This window comes from Corvus kubaryi, unplaced genomic scaffold (genome assembly GCF_017639235.1).
Source record: "Corvus kubaryi isolate FWS band 111438036 unplaced genomic scaffold, C.kubaryi_AGA036_p1.0 136, whole genome shotgun sequence".
NCBI lineage: Eukaryota > Metazoa > Chordata > Aves > Passeriformes > Corvidae > Corvus > Corvus kubaryi.
Window position 1 is genome coordinate 1,011,543 of NW_024580670.1, and position 16,320 is coordinate 1,027,862.

Sequence of the window (16,320 nt, forward strand, 5' to 3'; positions counted from 1 at the left end):
AGATTTCCCATAATTAGACCATTCCCCTAATTTATTAATCCCACAGAGTGCAGAGCATGTTTCAAACCTTCATCTCCTGCCACAATGACATATTCAAACTCGCTTGAAGTGCTCATAATAAAAGTCACTTTGTGAAGAATTATTAACTCAGAGGATCAAGCAAAGTCTTTATATGCCAAAGCATATTTGAAAACTAAGCAGGGGTAGCACGTTCTACCGATCCTCAGATCTCCTAAGATCCTGGCTGATCAGAAACAAGTTTGGATAAAACATTCACTTTAGGATAATTAGCTTGCTACAGACTCGAGGCCAAAGCCAGGAAATGTGTTGGTACCTACGGACTAAACCTTCCTTTCTGCCAAAGGAAAGTGATTGTGAGACGCCAGACAGTTCTCTGGGAGCTGACAACCACTGCTCCCTGCTGGGACATCTCAGATTTGGGCTGAATTCCCTCCACCCTGGCGCTGCTCCGGCTCTGGCAGATCTGCCTGGTCCTATGGGGTCACACAGGGAGAGCCAACACAGGGACTCTGCTCCCACACCTCTCCCAGCTCTGCTCCTCAAGTGCCACTGCCAAACCTTTTCTGAGCCCTTCCAGGGCTGGTGACTCCACACTGCCCTGAGCAGCCCCTGACAGGGCTTTCTGGACGGAGTTTTCCCTAATACCCAACCTGACCCTCCCCTGGGGCACCTTGGGGCCGTTTCCTCTCATCCTGTTCCTGTTCCCTGTGCAGAGCCCGACCCCCCCCGGCTCCAGACTTCTGCCAGGGAGTTTTAGGAGCAATGGCACAGCTCCTCCCAATGAACACCACAGGCTTTAGCCCGCTGGGAGATGAGCTCACAACCCAAAGTTGGGGGACAAGGTGCCACTCCCCCATAGGGAAGATCAGGACCTGCATCTCCAGGCAGCACTGCTCCATTAAACCTCCAGACAACAGGATCTTCTTGCACCTCCCAGGGTTTTAAACCCCCGGAGAACTTGCTGACAGGCGTTAAATCCCATCAGAACTTCACCTGAGCTTTATCTGAGTGACACAAGAAGCTGAGCACAGCCCTAAGCAGCAGCACCACCTGGGATCGGATTATTCCCGTCTCGGGGTCTGTGGAAGAAGTTTAGGCACTATCCCTGTTAGTGCCTTAATCCCCCAGGCAGAACCTTCATCACCCTGCATGCAGAGCTGCTGGGAGCAGGGCACTGCTTTGGGTTTGTGCTTTGCTTTTTCTGAAGGATGTTGAGTTATGTGTTGACTACATGAACAGCTCATAGAACAGCTCATAGAATGAACCTAATTCTGCACAAGGTCTATAAAATGGGATCCTGTTCTTCAGCCAGAGCCTGTCCTTGACACGGGGAGCACATTTCAGGTATGATTTTGCAACAGTGGATATTTGCAGATAAAGTCAGTTTTAAATTCTAATGAACACTGGCACTTGTCACTTCCTGCTGTATTAAATCCAAACCCTTTTGCTTTAATACCACATAAATATGCATTCGTAGGAACAGACAAATTTATGCAAATGTGGGTTTCTTCTGTGACACCAACAGAAGGAAGCAATTCCGGATCCCCCTCTCCAGAGCCCCTTCCTTTAAGTCCAGGCACTTTCCCTGCTTGCTCCCTGGAAGATGCTGCCAGGAGGGATCCATCAGCCCCTGGGGCAGTGTGGGACCCAGCTGGGGCCTCTCCCTGCAGACAGAGCTGATGCTGTGGGATGAGCCCTGCACCAGCCATGGCTGTGGGAACCCCTGAGGCTGCTCCAGAGCAGCTCCTGCTCCCGTCCTGCACTACCCTGGCTGGGATTCACGCGGTTCTGTGAGCTGGGGATTGTGCTGGTTTTATTTAAGGCAATGCCAGGCAGGTACCGGGTGGGAGATCTGTGAGTTCCACTTGGGGAACACAGCAGAGCTTGTCCTTGCCCCATGACAATGGGTTCTACCACCAAAGCCTCCTGGAGACAGCCCTCGCATTCACCACCAATAATGAATTCCATCAGCTGCTTCTTTTTCCTTCCCAGCACAGGAATCAACTTCAAACATTTCAGTTTCCAAACCCTTACGAATCTGGATTGCAGAGCAGCTTGCCAAGGACTCACACCCAAGGTCTGGCGTGTCTCATCCCACACCACCAGGCTTGCTGGCTCCACATCCCACACCAGCAACCCCTGAGTCTCCAAGGGAAAGGTTCTGAATTCCCTCCACTGAACTGGGCAGAGAAATGCCAAAGCAAAGCAACACAAACCAGGCTGGACTCGAAAGCTGAGCGCCAACAGTGACACAAGTCAGTGTCTGTAACCAGCAGTCACAGCAGAATTCCAGGCTGTGGAGACAGAAAAGCTCAGACTTTCCAAATCTGGCTCCTCCCCATGCCAACACAAGGAAACCTGAGCCAGAGCAACAGGAGGAGCTCGGTACGACTCGAGGGTTTTGATTTTCCCCAGAAACGACTAAAAACCACTGAGGGTTCCCACTCTCTGAAGCTCCATGAGCAAATTAGGAATGACAGTATCCCAGAGCCATTGCAGAGCATTGCAAAGAACTGGAGCAACTTTAGAATCAAATATCAGCTCTAGAAAAACACGATCACATTTGGTACAACACGACATTCATTACTTCCGCAGCGCTTTCTGGAGGGAGGACGGGCGTTGCCTACCTGCCTCTCTGGAAATTTGCATGAAGGACTCGACTCCTTTTTCTCCATAATTCCCTTCAGATGCCAAAGTGGATACATAATTCCATCCCAAAGCTTTCACAATGTCCACCATTGCTTGTGCTTGGAAGGAATCTGGAGGAACCACCCGTGAGAAGAAATCATAGCGCCTGTCATCGCTCAACTCTGGTGCAGTTGAGGCATAACTGATTTGTGGGATCTGTAGAAAAAAACAATTTCTGATAAATACACACATTCACATACTCATGGCACTTCTTGCAGCAGCAGCCAAAGCACTTGGCTTCAGCTGAGCTTTGGCTTCGCTGTATCCAGCTGCATTTCTCCACCACGTTCCTTTACAACGTCCAAGCCAAAGGAACAATCCTTTCATTGGCTTCGAGTTACCCAAATAAAAACTGTGAATCAATTGAAGACAACTCTGTATGTGCCCATCCATCATTCTTTCCTTCAAGGCAATCAAATACAGCACACAAATCATTTTAATCACTGCCCTTGTCCTGGTGTTCTGGTTTTACCAGGATTTGGGATCCTGCGTAAAGTGAGGTTAACTCTAAACCTGCCACTGCTGGCTGAAAGCCAGGAAGACCCTGCCTCAGCCTTTGGAGGATGGAGGCTCCAGACTTAAGGAAAAGTAGGCTTGTTTTTTATTCTTTCTGATGAAGAACAGTGTGGAGGTTGCTGAGCATGGACATCTCTGTCCCACAGACACAGCCTGGGCACGATTCAGCTCTGTCCCCAAAAAGCAGCCCCTGCTTTTCCTCCTCTCAGCAGAGTGTGAAGGAGTCTGACAGTGACTTTTGCAACAGAGAGCACAACAGTGTTCAGGGCTGTTCTCCCCCGGTTACCAAGGGCCCTGAGCAGTTACTGAGCTGACAGGATGTTAATCCCCAAGCCCATTATGCAATTGTTTCAGTAACAGTCTGGGACTGCTCCTTAGATTAAGGAACCTGCCATAATTCTCACTTGAGATGCCACAGAGGGGAAAGAAGAGATTTGCAATCCACACAAACATGATTGTATATAACGATCTGAGCCGTGCAGCCTGAGCAAAGGGCAGCCCTCTGTGCCTCAGCACCAGCATCTTCTGCACTCTCACATTTGGTCTCTGCACAGCATTCTATGAGTATTTATTATTCTACAAGTATTTATCAGCTCTCCTGCCTCCTCAGAAAAATAAACACTGTATTTCCCCAGGATCAACACTGCAAAGGGCTCAGTACCTTTGGTTCCAGAGAGCAGGGGCAGGGGAGAGCAAATTTCCCCAGAATTAACATTATATCTACACAGGCATTTACAACCCCCAGAGCAGAGGAAAAGCAGACACTGAAAGCCAAATTGCTGCTGGAGAGCCAGAAGAGTGAACAGAAAAGTGAACTTTGCATGGAAAAAATTTTAACTACCCCAACAGCTGTAATTCAACCTAAACAAATACAAACTTCCACAGAACCCTAAAATCTCTGGAGCTGGAAGGGATCCCCAAGGATCATCAGTGCCACCCCCGGCCCTGCACACACCCCAACAATCCCACCCTGAGCCTGACCTGGAGCTCCCTCCCCGGGTGCTGATCCCTCACCCCAGCTGCTGCAGAGCACAGAAACTGCTGGGCATCCTGGCCAGCAAAATGAGGAAAATTCTAATTTGTCCCTGCTCCAGCTGCTGCTGTAGCCAGTGCCTGGTGACCCTCCTGTGGACACTTGACCAGTCACCCACCACTACACAGAAAGCACCCAGCACTCACCCCAGCCCCACACAGAGCAGTGCTGACACAGCCAAGTGCTGCTTTTTGCAATTATAATAAAAGTCAGGCTGAAATATCCATTTTTATCTGCGGCAACTCTTTGTATTCCAACTTGCCAACAACTGCTTTTTCAACTAAAAATCAAAAGGAGCCCATTCTGCACTTTTACAACAACCAAAGCTTCTACAGAGTTTGCTGCATTGCTTATATTCCTTAGGAGACTTTTTGGACTTTAAATCTTTTTCCACTGTTCATAAAATATTCACTACTGCTGGCTGCTTCAATAACTTGGAGTATAAAAAGCAGATATTAGGGGTTTTATCAACGTTTCTTACAGGGCATCTAAAAGCAACATAAAGCCATATATGTGCCAAGTAGAATTTTCCTCACGTTTTGTGTGAATACAGGGAGGAGAGTCCTTCAGTGGGTGTGCCAGGGACTGCAGCCACCACAGTTCCACCCTGCCCTGGGAGTCAGAGCACGCTGCAGACACCTACAAACAACACTTTCTCCTCCTGCCCAGCTTCCCACACACACCAGCAGCGTCCCACACCAGATGTCCAAACTGGGCACCCACGTGCACCAGCTAAAATCTAACTGCTGCTCACCAGGGAGCTCCACACAGGCACCTCCAGCTCCTGCCAGCACTGAAGTGCACTTGAAAATGAAACCAGATTGCCCCAGGTCAGCAAGACCCAGCCCAGGCTGGGCAATGTCCCTGTTCTCTGTCCCCAGTGATGCTGCAGGTGGTGTCACTGTGCAAGGAGGATGAGCAGGGCCAAGGGAGAAGCAGAGAGTTTTAAATCAGGTTGCTCTGTTGAGGGTTTTTTGATTATCCAGATCAATATTTTCTGCCTCTTCACTGACTTATTTTTCTTTCATTTGGGTAAAAATCTGTTCTTTATCATCAATTCAAAACTGGAGTTGAAAGAAGCAAGATTTCTCTTCCATCACATTCTTCCTATTTTCTGTTCTGAGACACCAGGAAGCTCCAGAGAATCACAGTGTGCTCTCCAAAAGGCTCCAACACCTTGGCAGAAGGGCTGGGATCCATAAAGCCACAGGGACCCCAATCTCCTGGCCCTGCCCCAGCACACACTCCCAGCTGCCTCTGCCTCCAGCAGCACAGCAAGAGCTGAGCTGGAGCTTTCTGCAGGACACTGCGGTGCTGGCAGGCCAGGGAGCATCTCATGGACGTGGGAAGCAGATTTGCCTCAAGTTGCTGTGTTTGCAGGACCATGGCAAACACCACACTCAGGAGTTTCACATGTGGATTGCCTGGCTGATGTTCTGATTACAGCAAGAGGCAATGATTAATACTGGGAACGCTGTCTTAGTCAGTGATTAATTAATGTTAATTCATTTTTAACATTGACCATTATTCTTCATTTATTTCATTTTCTTTGGCTAATGAAGAGCTGTCTCTGGGTCCCACTTGTTGTCTTGCTTGCAAAGCAGCTCCTGTTTGAGAGCAGCTGCACCAAGAGCAGCAGCACAAACACACCAAAGAGCAAGGAGCCTCAGCCTCTCCTTCCAACATCCAACATCCTCCAACAGCACATTTGGAACAGTTCATTTCAGAGCAAAACCCCACTGAACTACAAACTTGCTGTTCCAATTTCTCATTTCAAACCCATTTTGCACTATTATCCGATCCCATATCCTCCTCCTCTCCCTGTTCAACACACCGTTTTCCCAAGAAAAATGACAGAATGTGGCGAGTTCCTCACCAAAGCCAAGTGTCTCGGCCTGGAACACACAAGCCCCAGTTCCAGAGCACAAACCAACCCTCCCCGAGGCTGCAGGAGCTGCCAAACCCTGGCCTGCCTGCCCACCCCTGACCTCTACCCAAGATTCACCCCCAGGCCAAGCAAAGCACCCAAACCACAAACAATTATTGCTGCTGTGCTGCCTCCAGTGGGATTGAGCTCAGCTCCACCTCCCCAGTCACTTATTAAAAGATTAAGGAAATGGTGCACGTGAACCCACCTCACCAAGTGACAGCAGCCAGGAAACTTCAGAAAAGGCAATTTCCCTGAGGACCTGGTGCAATTATGATAATGCAGGAGTGCACCTATTGAGATACTAATGAGCTTCTACCAAGGCAATATTAAGTTCACAGTTTGCTGCATTTTTACTTTCAATTTCCTATTAAGTTTTATTGATATGGTTTCCTGACAATAGGAAAACCTCACCCTGCTCTGGCAGAGCCTCTGGAACCCATCACATCTGGCAGGGCAGTGTCAGGCTACAAAAACTGCACATCCCTCCCAACAACCCAACTTCACAAAAATGAGGTGCCTGAAGACTGCACTCGGCTGCAAAACTCTTTGGAGTGAACTGATGGATGAGTAACAGCCTGGGATTCATTCAGGGCTTGGGTTTTATTCATGTAGGAATTTATCCCGTCAGGATTTAATCATCAGTTAGCACAGCTCCTCTTTGTTCCCCATCCACTTCTCAAATTGCAGAACAAGCAGCTCCAGCACCCTGAGCTGCAGAGAATTGGTTCCATTGTCTCGAACTCAAGTTGTCTGAAGTTTCTCCCTGGCTGTTTTCTCTGAGCAAAACTCCTCCAGACTCTTCTGATTCTCACTTTGCCTTCCGAACGGGAAGGAAATCTGGCAGGAAGTTTTAGAAATCCAGACATCCAGAGAAAGGTGTCCCTGCCCTTGGCAGGGGGTTGAACAGACCTTTAAGGTCCCTTGGAACCCAAACCATGCTGCGATTCCATGGAAATTTTAGCCAACATACCAAATAAGACCAGAGCATGGCTAAAAGCTTGCAGAGCTGACAGGAATGACTCTTCCTGCTGTTTTCCAGTGCCTGGAACTCGAGTTCCCCATTTCCTCGGGAGCTGCCAGCCCTGGGGTGGTGCCCACAGTCCCCAGCCACAGGGGCACAGCACAGAGAATATCTCGGCCTCCTGCTCCCCTCCTGCCCAGCCCTGCCAGCAACCAAACCCTGGGAGGATTCTCCCAAGGTGTCCATCAAGCAGCAGTGCCCTCTCGCTGCCCTGGAAGGTCCCTATGGAAACCACCATTACTGCAAGTTTTGCTCCAGGGCTCTTAAAAGACCTGGGAATAGCATTCCCAGTAGCCCTGGGTAATGATGAGAACAAAGCCTTCTCTAAAGCACTTGGATGATCCCTCCTTACCACGTTTTAGGATGAAGCACTTTGAGGTGGTTTTCACACTCAAGAATCAAATGTTGCCAATGAGAAAATGAGGAAGAACAATTAAGGAAGTTTTCATGTAAATCCATTTTAGGAGCAACAGAAAATATTTCTGTGCAGCTGTGCTGAAGGTGTTCAGAGATGACAAACCTGTTGCTGCGTACAGAAGTCACACCACGAGCAAAGTCTGAGCAGTGAACAGAAGCAGCACACCCAGAGAAGGACATTTTCACACCATTCACTCATGTACAGTTCCCCTCAGTTTCTCTCTGTTTACCAATCACTAAAGCCCCCAGTGTTGGCCCTGTTTGCCCCCATCACCCCCTCTCCCCTGCCACCCCACAGGGAATTCCTGATGATGCCTTAGGGAGCAGCACAACCACCTGGCAGGGAACTGGCTCGGTGTTTCACAGGGCACAGGGACACAGACATGAACAACACCAAGTGCAAAGGAGAAGCTGAGTCTGGGGGAGATAAAGTGCATTTAATTAACCAGAAATGTCTTCAAGAGCAACGAAAGGAACACTGAGAAAATAAACCCAGAGATGGTTCATGTACATGAACTTCGCTTATACCTACACTGGCTCTTTCCAGCAATCCTCCCAGACTGGGTGAGCTCCATCTCCTCTCCTTGACCAGCATTAGGATTAAGCAGCCACGGTGCTGCTCAGCAACACCCTTTAAAATTCCCAACTCCTCATGACCATTATTATAAAGGATGGAGTCCATTACTGAAACAAACACTTCAAAGCTACTTTGGGTTTCTCAAACAACTGCCTTTCTAACTGAACACATTTCTTTTTAATTAATTTCAAACCTGGAAAGAGCCAATTTCCAGGCACATAAATCAATCCTCATCCCCACCACAACTGTCATGGCACTAAGGTGGAGAGACATCCTGAGTGATATTGGCAAGCTGGGAGTCTTTTCCATATCTACAAGGTCTCTCCTGCTTCCTTTATTCTAGAGTGAGAAAGCACTCCTGAAAAAATAATTGTAGCAATTAAGGGAACAATAATTACAGCAATTAGTATTGTCCACATGGCTCATGGGAGCACTTTACCAGCTCAGAAAGCAGGAAAAAAAAAATCATAAACATCCAGTAAAATGAGATGTGTCCATAAATATGAGTTATCCTGTATTTCATTTGATGACCTGTGCCTGGACCAAGGTCTGCTTGTGACAGTGATGAGCTTATGGCATAGATTGCTTTTTTATAGAAAAACAGGGGGTGATTTCTTAGCTTTGAAATGCTGAAAGAACCTTGGACACACGACTTGAAACCAGGACCCAAAATTGTAATGAAAATTAGTCACAGCACAAAAATAAGCATCTTACCCCCTTCTAAAACTGTGGATAAAACTGTCTTTGAATAAACAAGGACATAACCCCTGTCTCAACAAGTTCACATATTGGGGGTTAGGACTTGGCCATTTATACTTTCTTAGGAGTACATTATTTACTGGAATGCTTTACTTTCCATCCCTGGCAGTGCCCAAGGCCAGGCTGGACAGGGCTTGGAGCAGCCTGGGACAGTGGAAGGTGTCCCTGCCCATGGCAGGGGTGGCACTGGGTGGGCTTTGAGGTCCCCTCCAACCCAAACCAGTCTGGGATTCTGTTATTCTTTTCCACTGGCAAAAAGCATTCTTTAGAGTCCAGCTCCTTTGAGCTGGGCTGGTGAACCAGTTCAAAGCGTTCCTGATACTTTAAAATCATTCGCTGAAAGCTGCGGACCAGGCTGTGCCAGGCAGCAGAGCTCCCAGGGCACTGCTGAGACAGAAATAGAGCACCTGGGAGGAGGCAGGGCAGGCTCCAAGCCCCCTGTCCAGGCACACACGGGCTCAGAAATAGGTGAGGCCCATGAGGAATTCAGCTGCTCTCTCCCTGCCCTCAGAGAATGATGAAATCAAGCTCCCCACCAGTGCTGCAGCTCGGACACAGAGCTCCCTGCATATGGAACACTGCTTTAGGAGATGAAAATCTGTTCTCTGAGCACCAAAGCCAGCGTGTTCCTCACCATTCCCTCCCTGCTGTGTTCCAGCACACCCACAGCACTGCAAAAATAGGCTCCTCTTGTGTGCAGGTATTATTTGTGTTTGCAAGCCCAGCCCTCACCATCTGAATTGCTAATTGCTCCAGTAAATTGCCATACCCTGGGACTTACTCTGTTTAAAAAAACCTCCTCGAAAAGTATGTCCAGAAAGCAGTATTTGAATTTCTAGTGACATGGAAAAAGAGTTTTAGATACACACTTGCCTAATCTGTGTGTGCAAATTCCTCTTTGCTGTGTTTATGTAATCACCAAGATCCTGAGTGAGCACATCTCAGAAGTAAAATTAACTGGTATTTATATTGCTCCCATTTTAATTTATCTTGGTTTATCTGCATTGTGATTCAGTAATATTGGAGCAAAAATCTAATCTATAATTGTTAATTACTATTTCTAAGCCCTTGATCAATAATCACCCTTCTTGGAGGGGAGGCTCCTTGAAGTCACCACCTCCCCCAGCCCTTGGCAGGGCAGAGGTGCCCTTGTTCAGCCCCGAGCAGGCAGGACAAGGCACCAACACTGTGACACACATGCAGGAGCCACAATGTTCCCTGCATGCCACAACAAACACATCCAGGCACAGAGAACCTCTCCCATCCCCAAAGAGGGATGTTTATCTCCTGCACCAGAGGGATTATTGATACTGAAGGCAAAGGCACAGGTACAGGTATGACACTTCCCTATTTAATATTTTAAAGTGAAATATTCAGCTTGTTAAGAATTTTAGCTGGCTTGCCCATAAAGCAGCATGGCAATAAAGCCTTCCTGGTTTGCAGATCCTGGGGATGAGCTATGGCCAGCACAGCACTTGGGATTTTACAGCACTGAGTAGAATACTCCTCCTAGGATGCATCAGTTAAAACATCAGTGCTGATGGCCCATCCACTGCAATGCAAGAATGCACAGCTCTTCGTATTTTAGCTCCAGCCCTGATAGACTGAGAGCTGGAGAGTGATATTAAACTAATAGATGGTACTTTGCTAGAGGCAAATTGAAATCTTAACAAAGCTTCAAAGGATCTTGGCTATTAGGAGCCAATTCTCGAAGCCAATTTTGAGCTGAACTCGTGTAAGGTGATGAGAGCACGGGGACCCTGCAGCCCTTTAATGGGCCTGCTTTTGGGATCAGATGCTGCACCCAGGCTGCTTATGCAGCAAGGCTCTGCTCAGCCTCCTGCTTGGACTCAGATCCAGCCTACGAATAACACACAGGGATATTCTGTCACTCTGATCCCATGACACAGCACAAGGTCACAGAATCACAGAGATATTGTATGGAGGAGAGAAGGAACAAGAGAGACACGTTCTGTGTTCTCGGAGTTTGTGCTGAGCCCAAATCTACCTCTGGGGCTGTTGCCTCCTACCACAACCTGAGGAAGCACAGGCACCACCTCCAGCAGACAGAACAGACAGTGGGATTTAGAAGGGAACAAACCAAGGTCTGGCCACCCAATGCTACAGAAAACCAAAGAACTTGTGCCAAAAATGCAAAAATGAAGCTGTATTTGCAGCCCACTGCTAAGACCAAGATTAATGGTTGCCCAGCACCCTCAGGGCTTGGGAATGGAAAGGATGTTGTGGTCCCATTTTAGAAGGGCTGACATCAGGATTTTCACATATGGACAGTCTCGTCCTTGTGTTGCTCCCTCCATCCCCATGTCCTTGACAGGACAAGAAGAGCTTTAAGCTGAGAGGTGGCAGATTTAGATGGTGAGGCCCTGGCACAGGGTGCCCAGAGCAGCTGGGGCTGCCCCTGGATCCCTGGCAGTGCCCAAGGCCAGGCTGGACATTGGGCCTTGGAGCAGCCTGGGACAGTGGGAGGTGTCCCTGCCCATGGCAGGGGTGGCACTGGATGGGCTTTAAGGTCCTTCCAACCCAAACCAGTCTGGGATTCTGTGACCATTCTACGCACAATGGAGGGACATGAAGGGCACATCTGCCTCTCCCACGGCCTGAACACACCCTGCAATGTCTTCTGGATGCCAAAAAATATTCCCATTCTCTGGTGTTCAGAGTTACACCAATCAGGGCATTCTCAGCAGGGTCCTGTCACCTTCCAAAGTGCTGAACACAGAATCAGGGTCCATACACTCAGTTACGGGACTGGTAGCACTGGGTAGATTTGTTTTCATCTCCTTCCATGTGCACCATTCCCATATCCCTGCCTGCATTCCCAAAACCTGAGAAGCCACTCTCTGTGAGGAGGCAGAGAAGCAATGTATGGACACCAAACACACACAGAAGCACAAATGTTCTTGCAGCAATTGGAGCTTCCACATCCAAATATGGACTCACCAATTCTAATTCTTCTGAAAATAAATCAGAAGCAGAATATAAACAGAGTGAAGCAGCTTTTATGTTTTATTTATGTGTACACATTGCTCCATTCATCCCAAACAGATAATTGAACCTTATATTGTCTATGCATATTTTAAAAGGTTTTTAATCTGCAAGTATAAATCTCATGGATTTTGAAAGTAGCCTGATAAAGACAACACCAGTAACGACTTATTCAGCAGCCAGGCTGAGACAGAAAATGTTCTCGGTGGCAGAACACAGTTTTGTGAAAGTAATCCACAGACACGCAAACCCAGCAGAAACAAATTGCAGTGTGGTACAAGGGGAAACAATCATCCCTCTGAGCCGAGTTATTGGGCTAAATGAGAGCTGTCAAGCTCGGGTTTGAGCATATCTCATAATTGCATTTCTAGGAGGGCATCCATGTTTATGTTGTGGAAAATAAGGCTGTGATTTGAATATTTATTCCTAAATTTTTAATATAGCCAAGAGTCTGACAGCCAAGGAGAATAAAGCCTCTGGCCATCCTGCCCTGACAGAGTAACACATTCAAAATCTGGAAATACAGATTTAGCTACATGAAGCGGTTATTTCTAATTTCAGTGTAAAGTTAAACTTTGGGCAAGCAGCTCAATACCACAAGGAGCAAAACTGAGTTCCTGTGAACGACTTCCACTGAACAGATATTGCAAAAGTAGGAGTCTGTTCTCATTAAAATGTCCCAAGAGGTCTCACGTTAAGGGAGAGGCTCAGATAATGTGATCTCCTCCAGCTCCCCTCCCTGGATCCTCTAACACCCCCAAGAGTACCAGCTGCATTTCAAGCAGTAAATGATGTTTTAAACAGGGTTTCTGGAGCTCATTTCCCTCCGTGCAATATTGGAAGTATTTCTGACTTTAAAAATGTGTCAAATAATAAAAACCCCTGGGTTTTTAATGTGCTCACACACTGTGGTTGACTGAACGGTTCTGCTTGAGCTTAAACTGTCTTGGTTCGGATTGGCACTTTATTAAAAGCTTGAGGCAAGGGGAAAGCTGTGAATTATAAAGAATATGTGTAAGCTGCTGTCTGACCTCCCTGCAGCCCTGGTCACTCACACCTACAAGCCTCAACAGGTTGTCCCACCTCTTCCTTCCACCCTGATGTCTTTCTGCATCCGGCGGCTGAAGCTCAGGGTGAGACGTGGTCACGTAACTCCAGCTGGAGATGACGAACCAGGAGCTATAAAATTAATCCAAATTTATGAGCAGAGCCACAAACCTCCTCAGCCTGCCCTTACGGGAACAGCATCACTGCTGCCAGCATCCCAGTGACGTCAAGGAGATAAATTCCCCCTGAGCCCGAGGCCTCCTGATGGGCCCGTGACGCTGCACACGCTGGCAGGGAGGGTGGGACCTGCAGAGAGCCACGTGTGGGAACGAGGGGGGCCAGAAACCTGTCACAGCTATAGATTAACAGCTTGAACATCATCCAGGTGTGTGATACTGTCATCAGTCCGGGTGGGACAATGCACAGAGCTGATTATCCTGGGTCTGCGTAGACAGGCGAGTTTGACTTCCTGGTGTAAACTGATTCCAGAGACGTGGCACAGCCTAAATGAACTCAAGGATAAAATCTACATCATGCATTCTTATTTTCCTTTTTCTACCAACACAAATCATCTTCTTTTACATGATGAAACGCAGAACAGCATTTCAGAGCATCTGTGCTGCACTGAGGCAGCACATCCAGCACAGAGCTCTGTCGTACAGCGAGGGAAAACCACTGTGTGGACAAGGGCCCATGTGGGTGTTTTTACCTCATAATCACCACAACTCATGTGCTCAACAGCAAGTTCCTATATGGAATTTGAGCAAACACACGACACAATCGTGTTCTCAGATAAAAAACTATTTGCTTCAGGTAAGAACAGCCTTTAGTTGAGGTGTTCATTGCTGCTGCAGCCACACTCCAGAATATTGGAGTTCATTTCTCCAACTACACCCCTGGCATGTTGTCTGTCTCTCTCTAGTCAAAGTTACCACCTGCTGCAACAAGGATGACTCCACCAGAGAAACACCACTGGGGCTGGAAAAACACTCTAAGACCAAGCCCAACCCTTCCCCAGCCCTGCCAAGGCCACCACTGCCCCATGTCCCCAAGTGCCACATCCACACAGCTTTTAAAGCCCTCCAGGGATGGGGACTCCACCCCTGCCCTGGGCAGCTGTGCCAGGGCTGGGCAGCCCTTGCCACGGAGAAATTCCTCCTGATGTTCCACCTGACCCACTCTGGCCCAGCCTGAGGCCGTTCCCTCTCCTCCTGTCCCTGTTCCCTGGCAGCAGAGCCCGACCCCCCCCGGCTGCCCCCTCCTGTCAGGGACTTGTGCAGAGCCACAAGGTGCCCCCGGAGCCTCCTTTGCTCCAGACTCAGCCCCTTCCCCAGCTCCCTCAGGAATTCTCCAGCCCCTCCCCAGCTCCGTTCCCTGCCCTGGACACGCTCCAGCCCCTCCAGGTCTCCCTTGCACCGAGGGAGAAGCAGCGACTGCCAGGAGGGGCTCAGAGAGGACAAATTGTTCCACTTCCCCTTCATCATCTGCAAGGTCAAAAATTTCCTCCTTTGGATCCCAGGCATTTAATATTCCTTCAGAACATGTGGGAGGCACAGCTGACCCGGGCGTGGGGATGGTTTCACCAGGGACACTGAGGGATTATATTTAGACTGCCTTTGATTTCATATTTCTTTAATCCAAAATAAACATTATCACAAGTAAAAAGGCCTGTTGTGTCCTCGAGCATCAGAAACAGAACAAGGTCCTTCAGGACACAGACTCTGGGTATAAAGGAGAGTGAGAAAATGCAGTGAGGAGAGATGTGAGGGAGAATGGATTGTAATTATGGGAGAAATCTGCATTTGACATTTCTTCCACTACATATCCAAAAGTTATAGGGTATAATGAAGTTCCAGTGAATATCTATACTTTTTATTTCCTTATATTTCATCTCTGGCCTTTTACAAAGTGCATTATCACCATGTAATTCTACAGATATCTAAATATTTCTGCATTATTACAGGAAAAAACACAAGGCAATCACACTTTTACCTTCCTGGTTTTCTTCACCTCAACATTAAGCTTGCCAGCTAAATAATTACATTTCTTCTTATCTAACTTGTGGGAAAACAAATTTAATAACAGAAATACAGCCAGAAAGATGAATACTTAGGGGAGAATAATTTTCAGACTTAAACTTCACAAGCTCAATAGATTATTCTGGACACTGGATAATTACTCTGCATGTCTTTATCACAAAAGTGCCCAGACATTCTAATTAATCCAAAGTACTTTCTAAGGGCCATGTTATTAGACTCATGCAGGAACAGCCAGATATAGAAATATTTTTATTTTTTCAAAGGTCTCTAACAGCTCAATTCTTCAGCACCCTGATGAATACCACACCAGAGCAGCTCCTTCCCTTGCCTGGGGCCAGCCCAGAGCCAGGAGAGGAGCCCCATGAATCCTGACCAACAGGAAACCTGCAGGAAAAGCTGCCCAGCCTGATCAGGGTCTTCCTTAAAAGAGAAAAGTGTCGAGTGCTGATTTCACCAACAGCACCGACCCCAGCCCACAGCCCGTGTCCATGATAAAACTGATCCTAAGCCACACCAACAGCCACTTCCACTGACTGAACCAACCTTTCCCATCCTCACCTGCCTTGCTCTTACTTTTGCAATGTTATTTCATCATTAGCTCAATTTTCAGTCACTAAAAAAGGCTCACAATTCTCCATCAAGTGTCCTTTGGAAGTTCCATGTGTCAAACGTGGTGTAAATTGCTGTCAGCGTTCAGTAAATGGGATGTTCAACTGTTCATCAAAGAAAACATCTGGGCTTGGTGCACACCTAAAGTAAACCAGGTGTGTGTTGTTTTCTCTCCTGAGAGCAGAACTGTTACTGCAGACCTAACCTGTCATACCTGCCATGGTGCACAGAGCTGGCCTCATTTATCGCTTGAAGTGAAAAGAGTAGAAAATAAAGAGCAAATGAAGCCACTCACACTCAGGTTCCAAAACACATTCAAACCAAACTTGATGGTTTCTCCCTGCAATTCCTTTAGCAGAAAAAAAAAATCCAGGTGCTCTGGAAATGTGAATGGCAGCTGGAGGAGCCTCCCATCAAAATCTGGAACAGCTTTGTCCTCAACAGCCTGAGGACCTGGGCTCTGTGGCTCTCTCGGCAGCACCTACAAGCTGGCTTCCAGCTCCAAGAGATCAAACTAAAGGGTTCCCTGGCAGCCCTGCTTCCCTAACCTTCCGTCCCATGTCTGACTCAGTGCCCTGTGCTTCCCTGACCTTCCTTCCCATGTCTGGCTCCCAGTGCCGAGGATTTTGCTGGCAGCTCTGTCTGGAGCTCCATCAG

General features: G+C 47.8%; 1 protein-coding gene across 5 annotated transcripts in view; it reads right to left on the reverse strand.

Moving 5' to 3' along the window:
- Window positions 1-16,320, reverse strand: part of GRM7 (glutamate metabotropic receptor 7) — a 206,873-nt gene that overhangs the window by 124,627 nt on the left and 65,926 nt on the right. For all 5 annotated transcript variants that reach the window (XM_042013256.1, XM_042013238.1, XM_042013246.1 and 2 more), the window contains exon 2: window positions 2,649-2,865. In XM_042013256.1, the coding sequence (XP_041869190.1) occupies window positions 2,649-2,865 (217 nt within the window). The remainder of the gene's footprint in view (window positions 1-2,648; window positions 2,866-16,320) is intronic.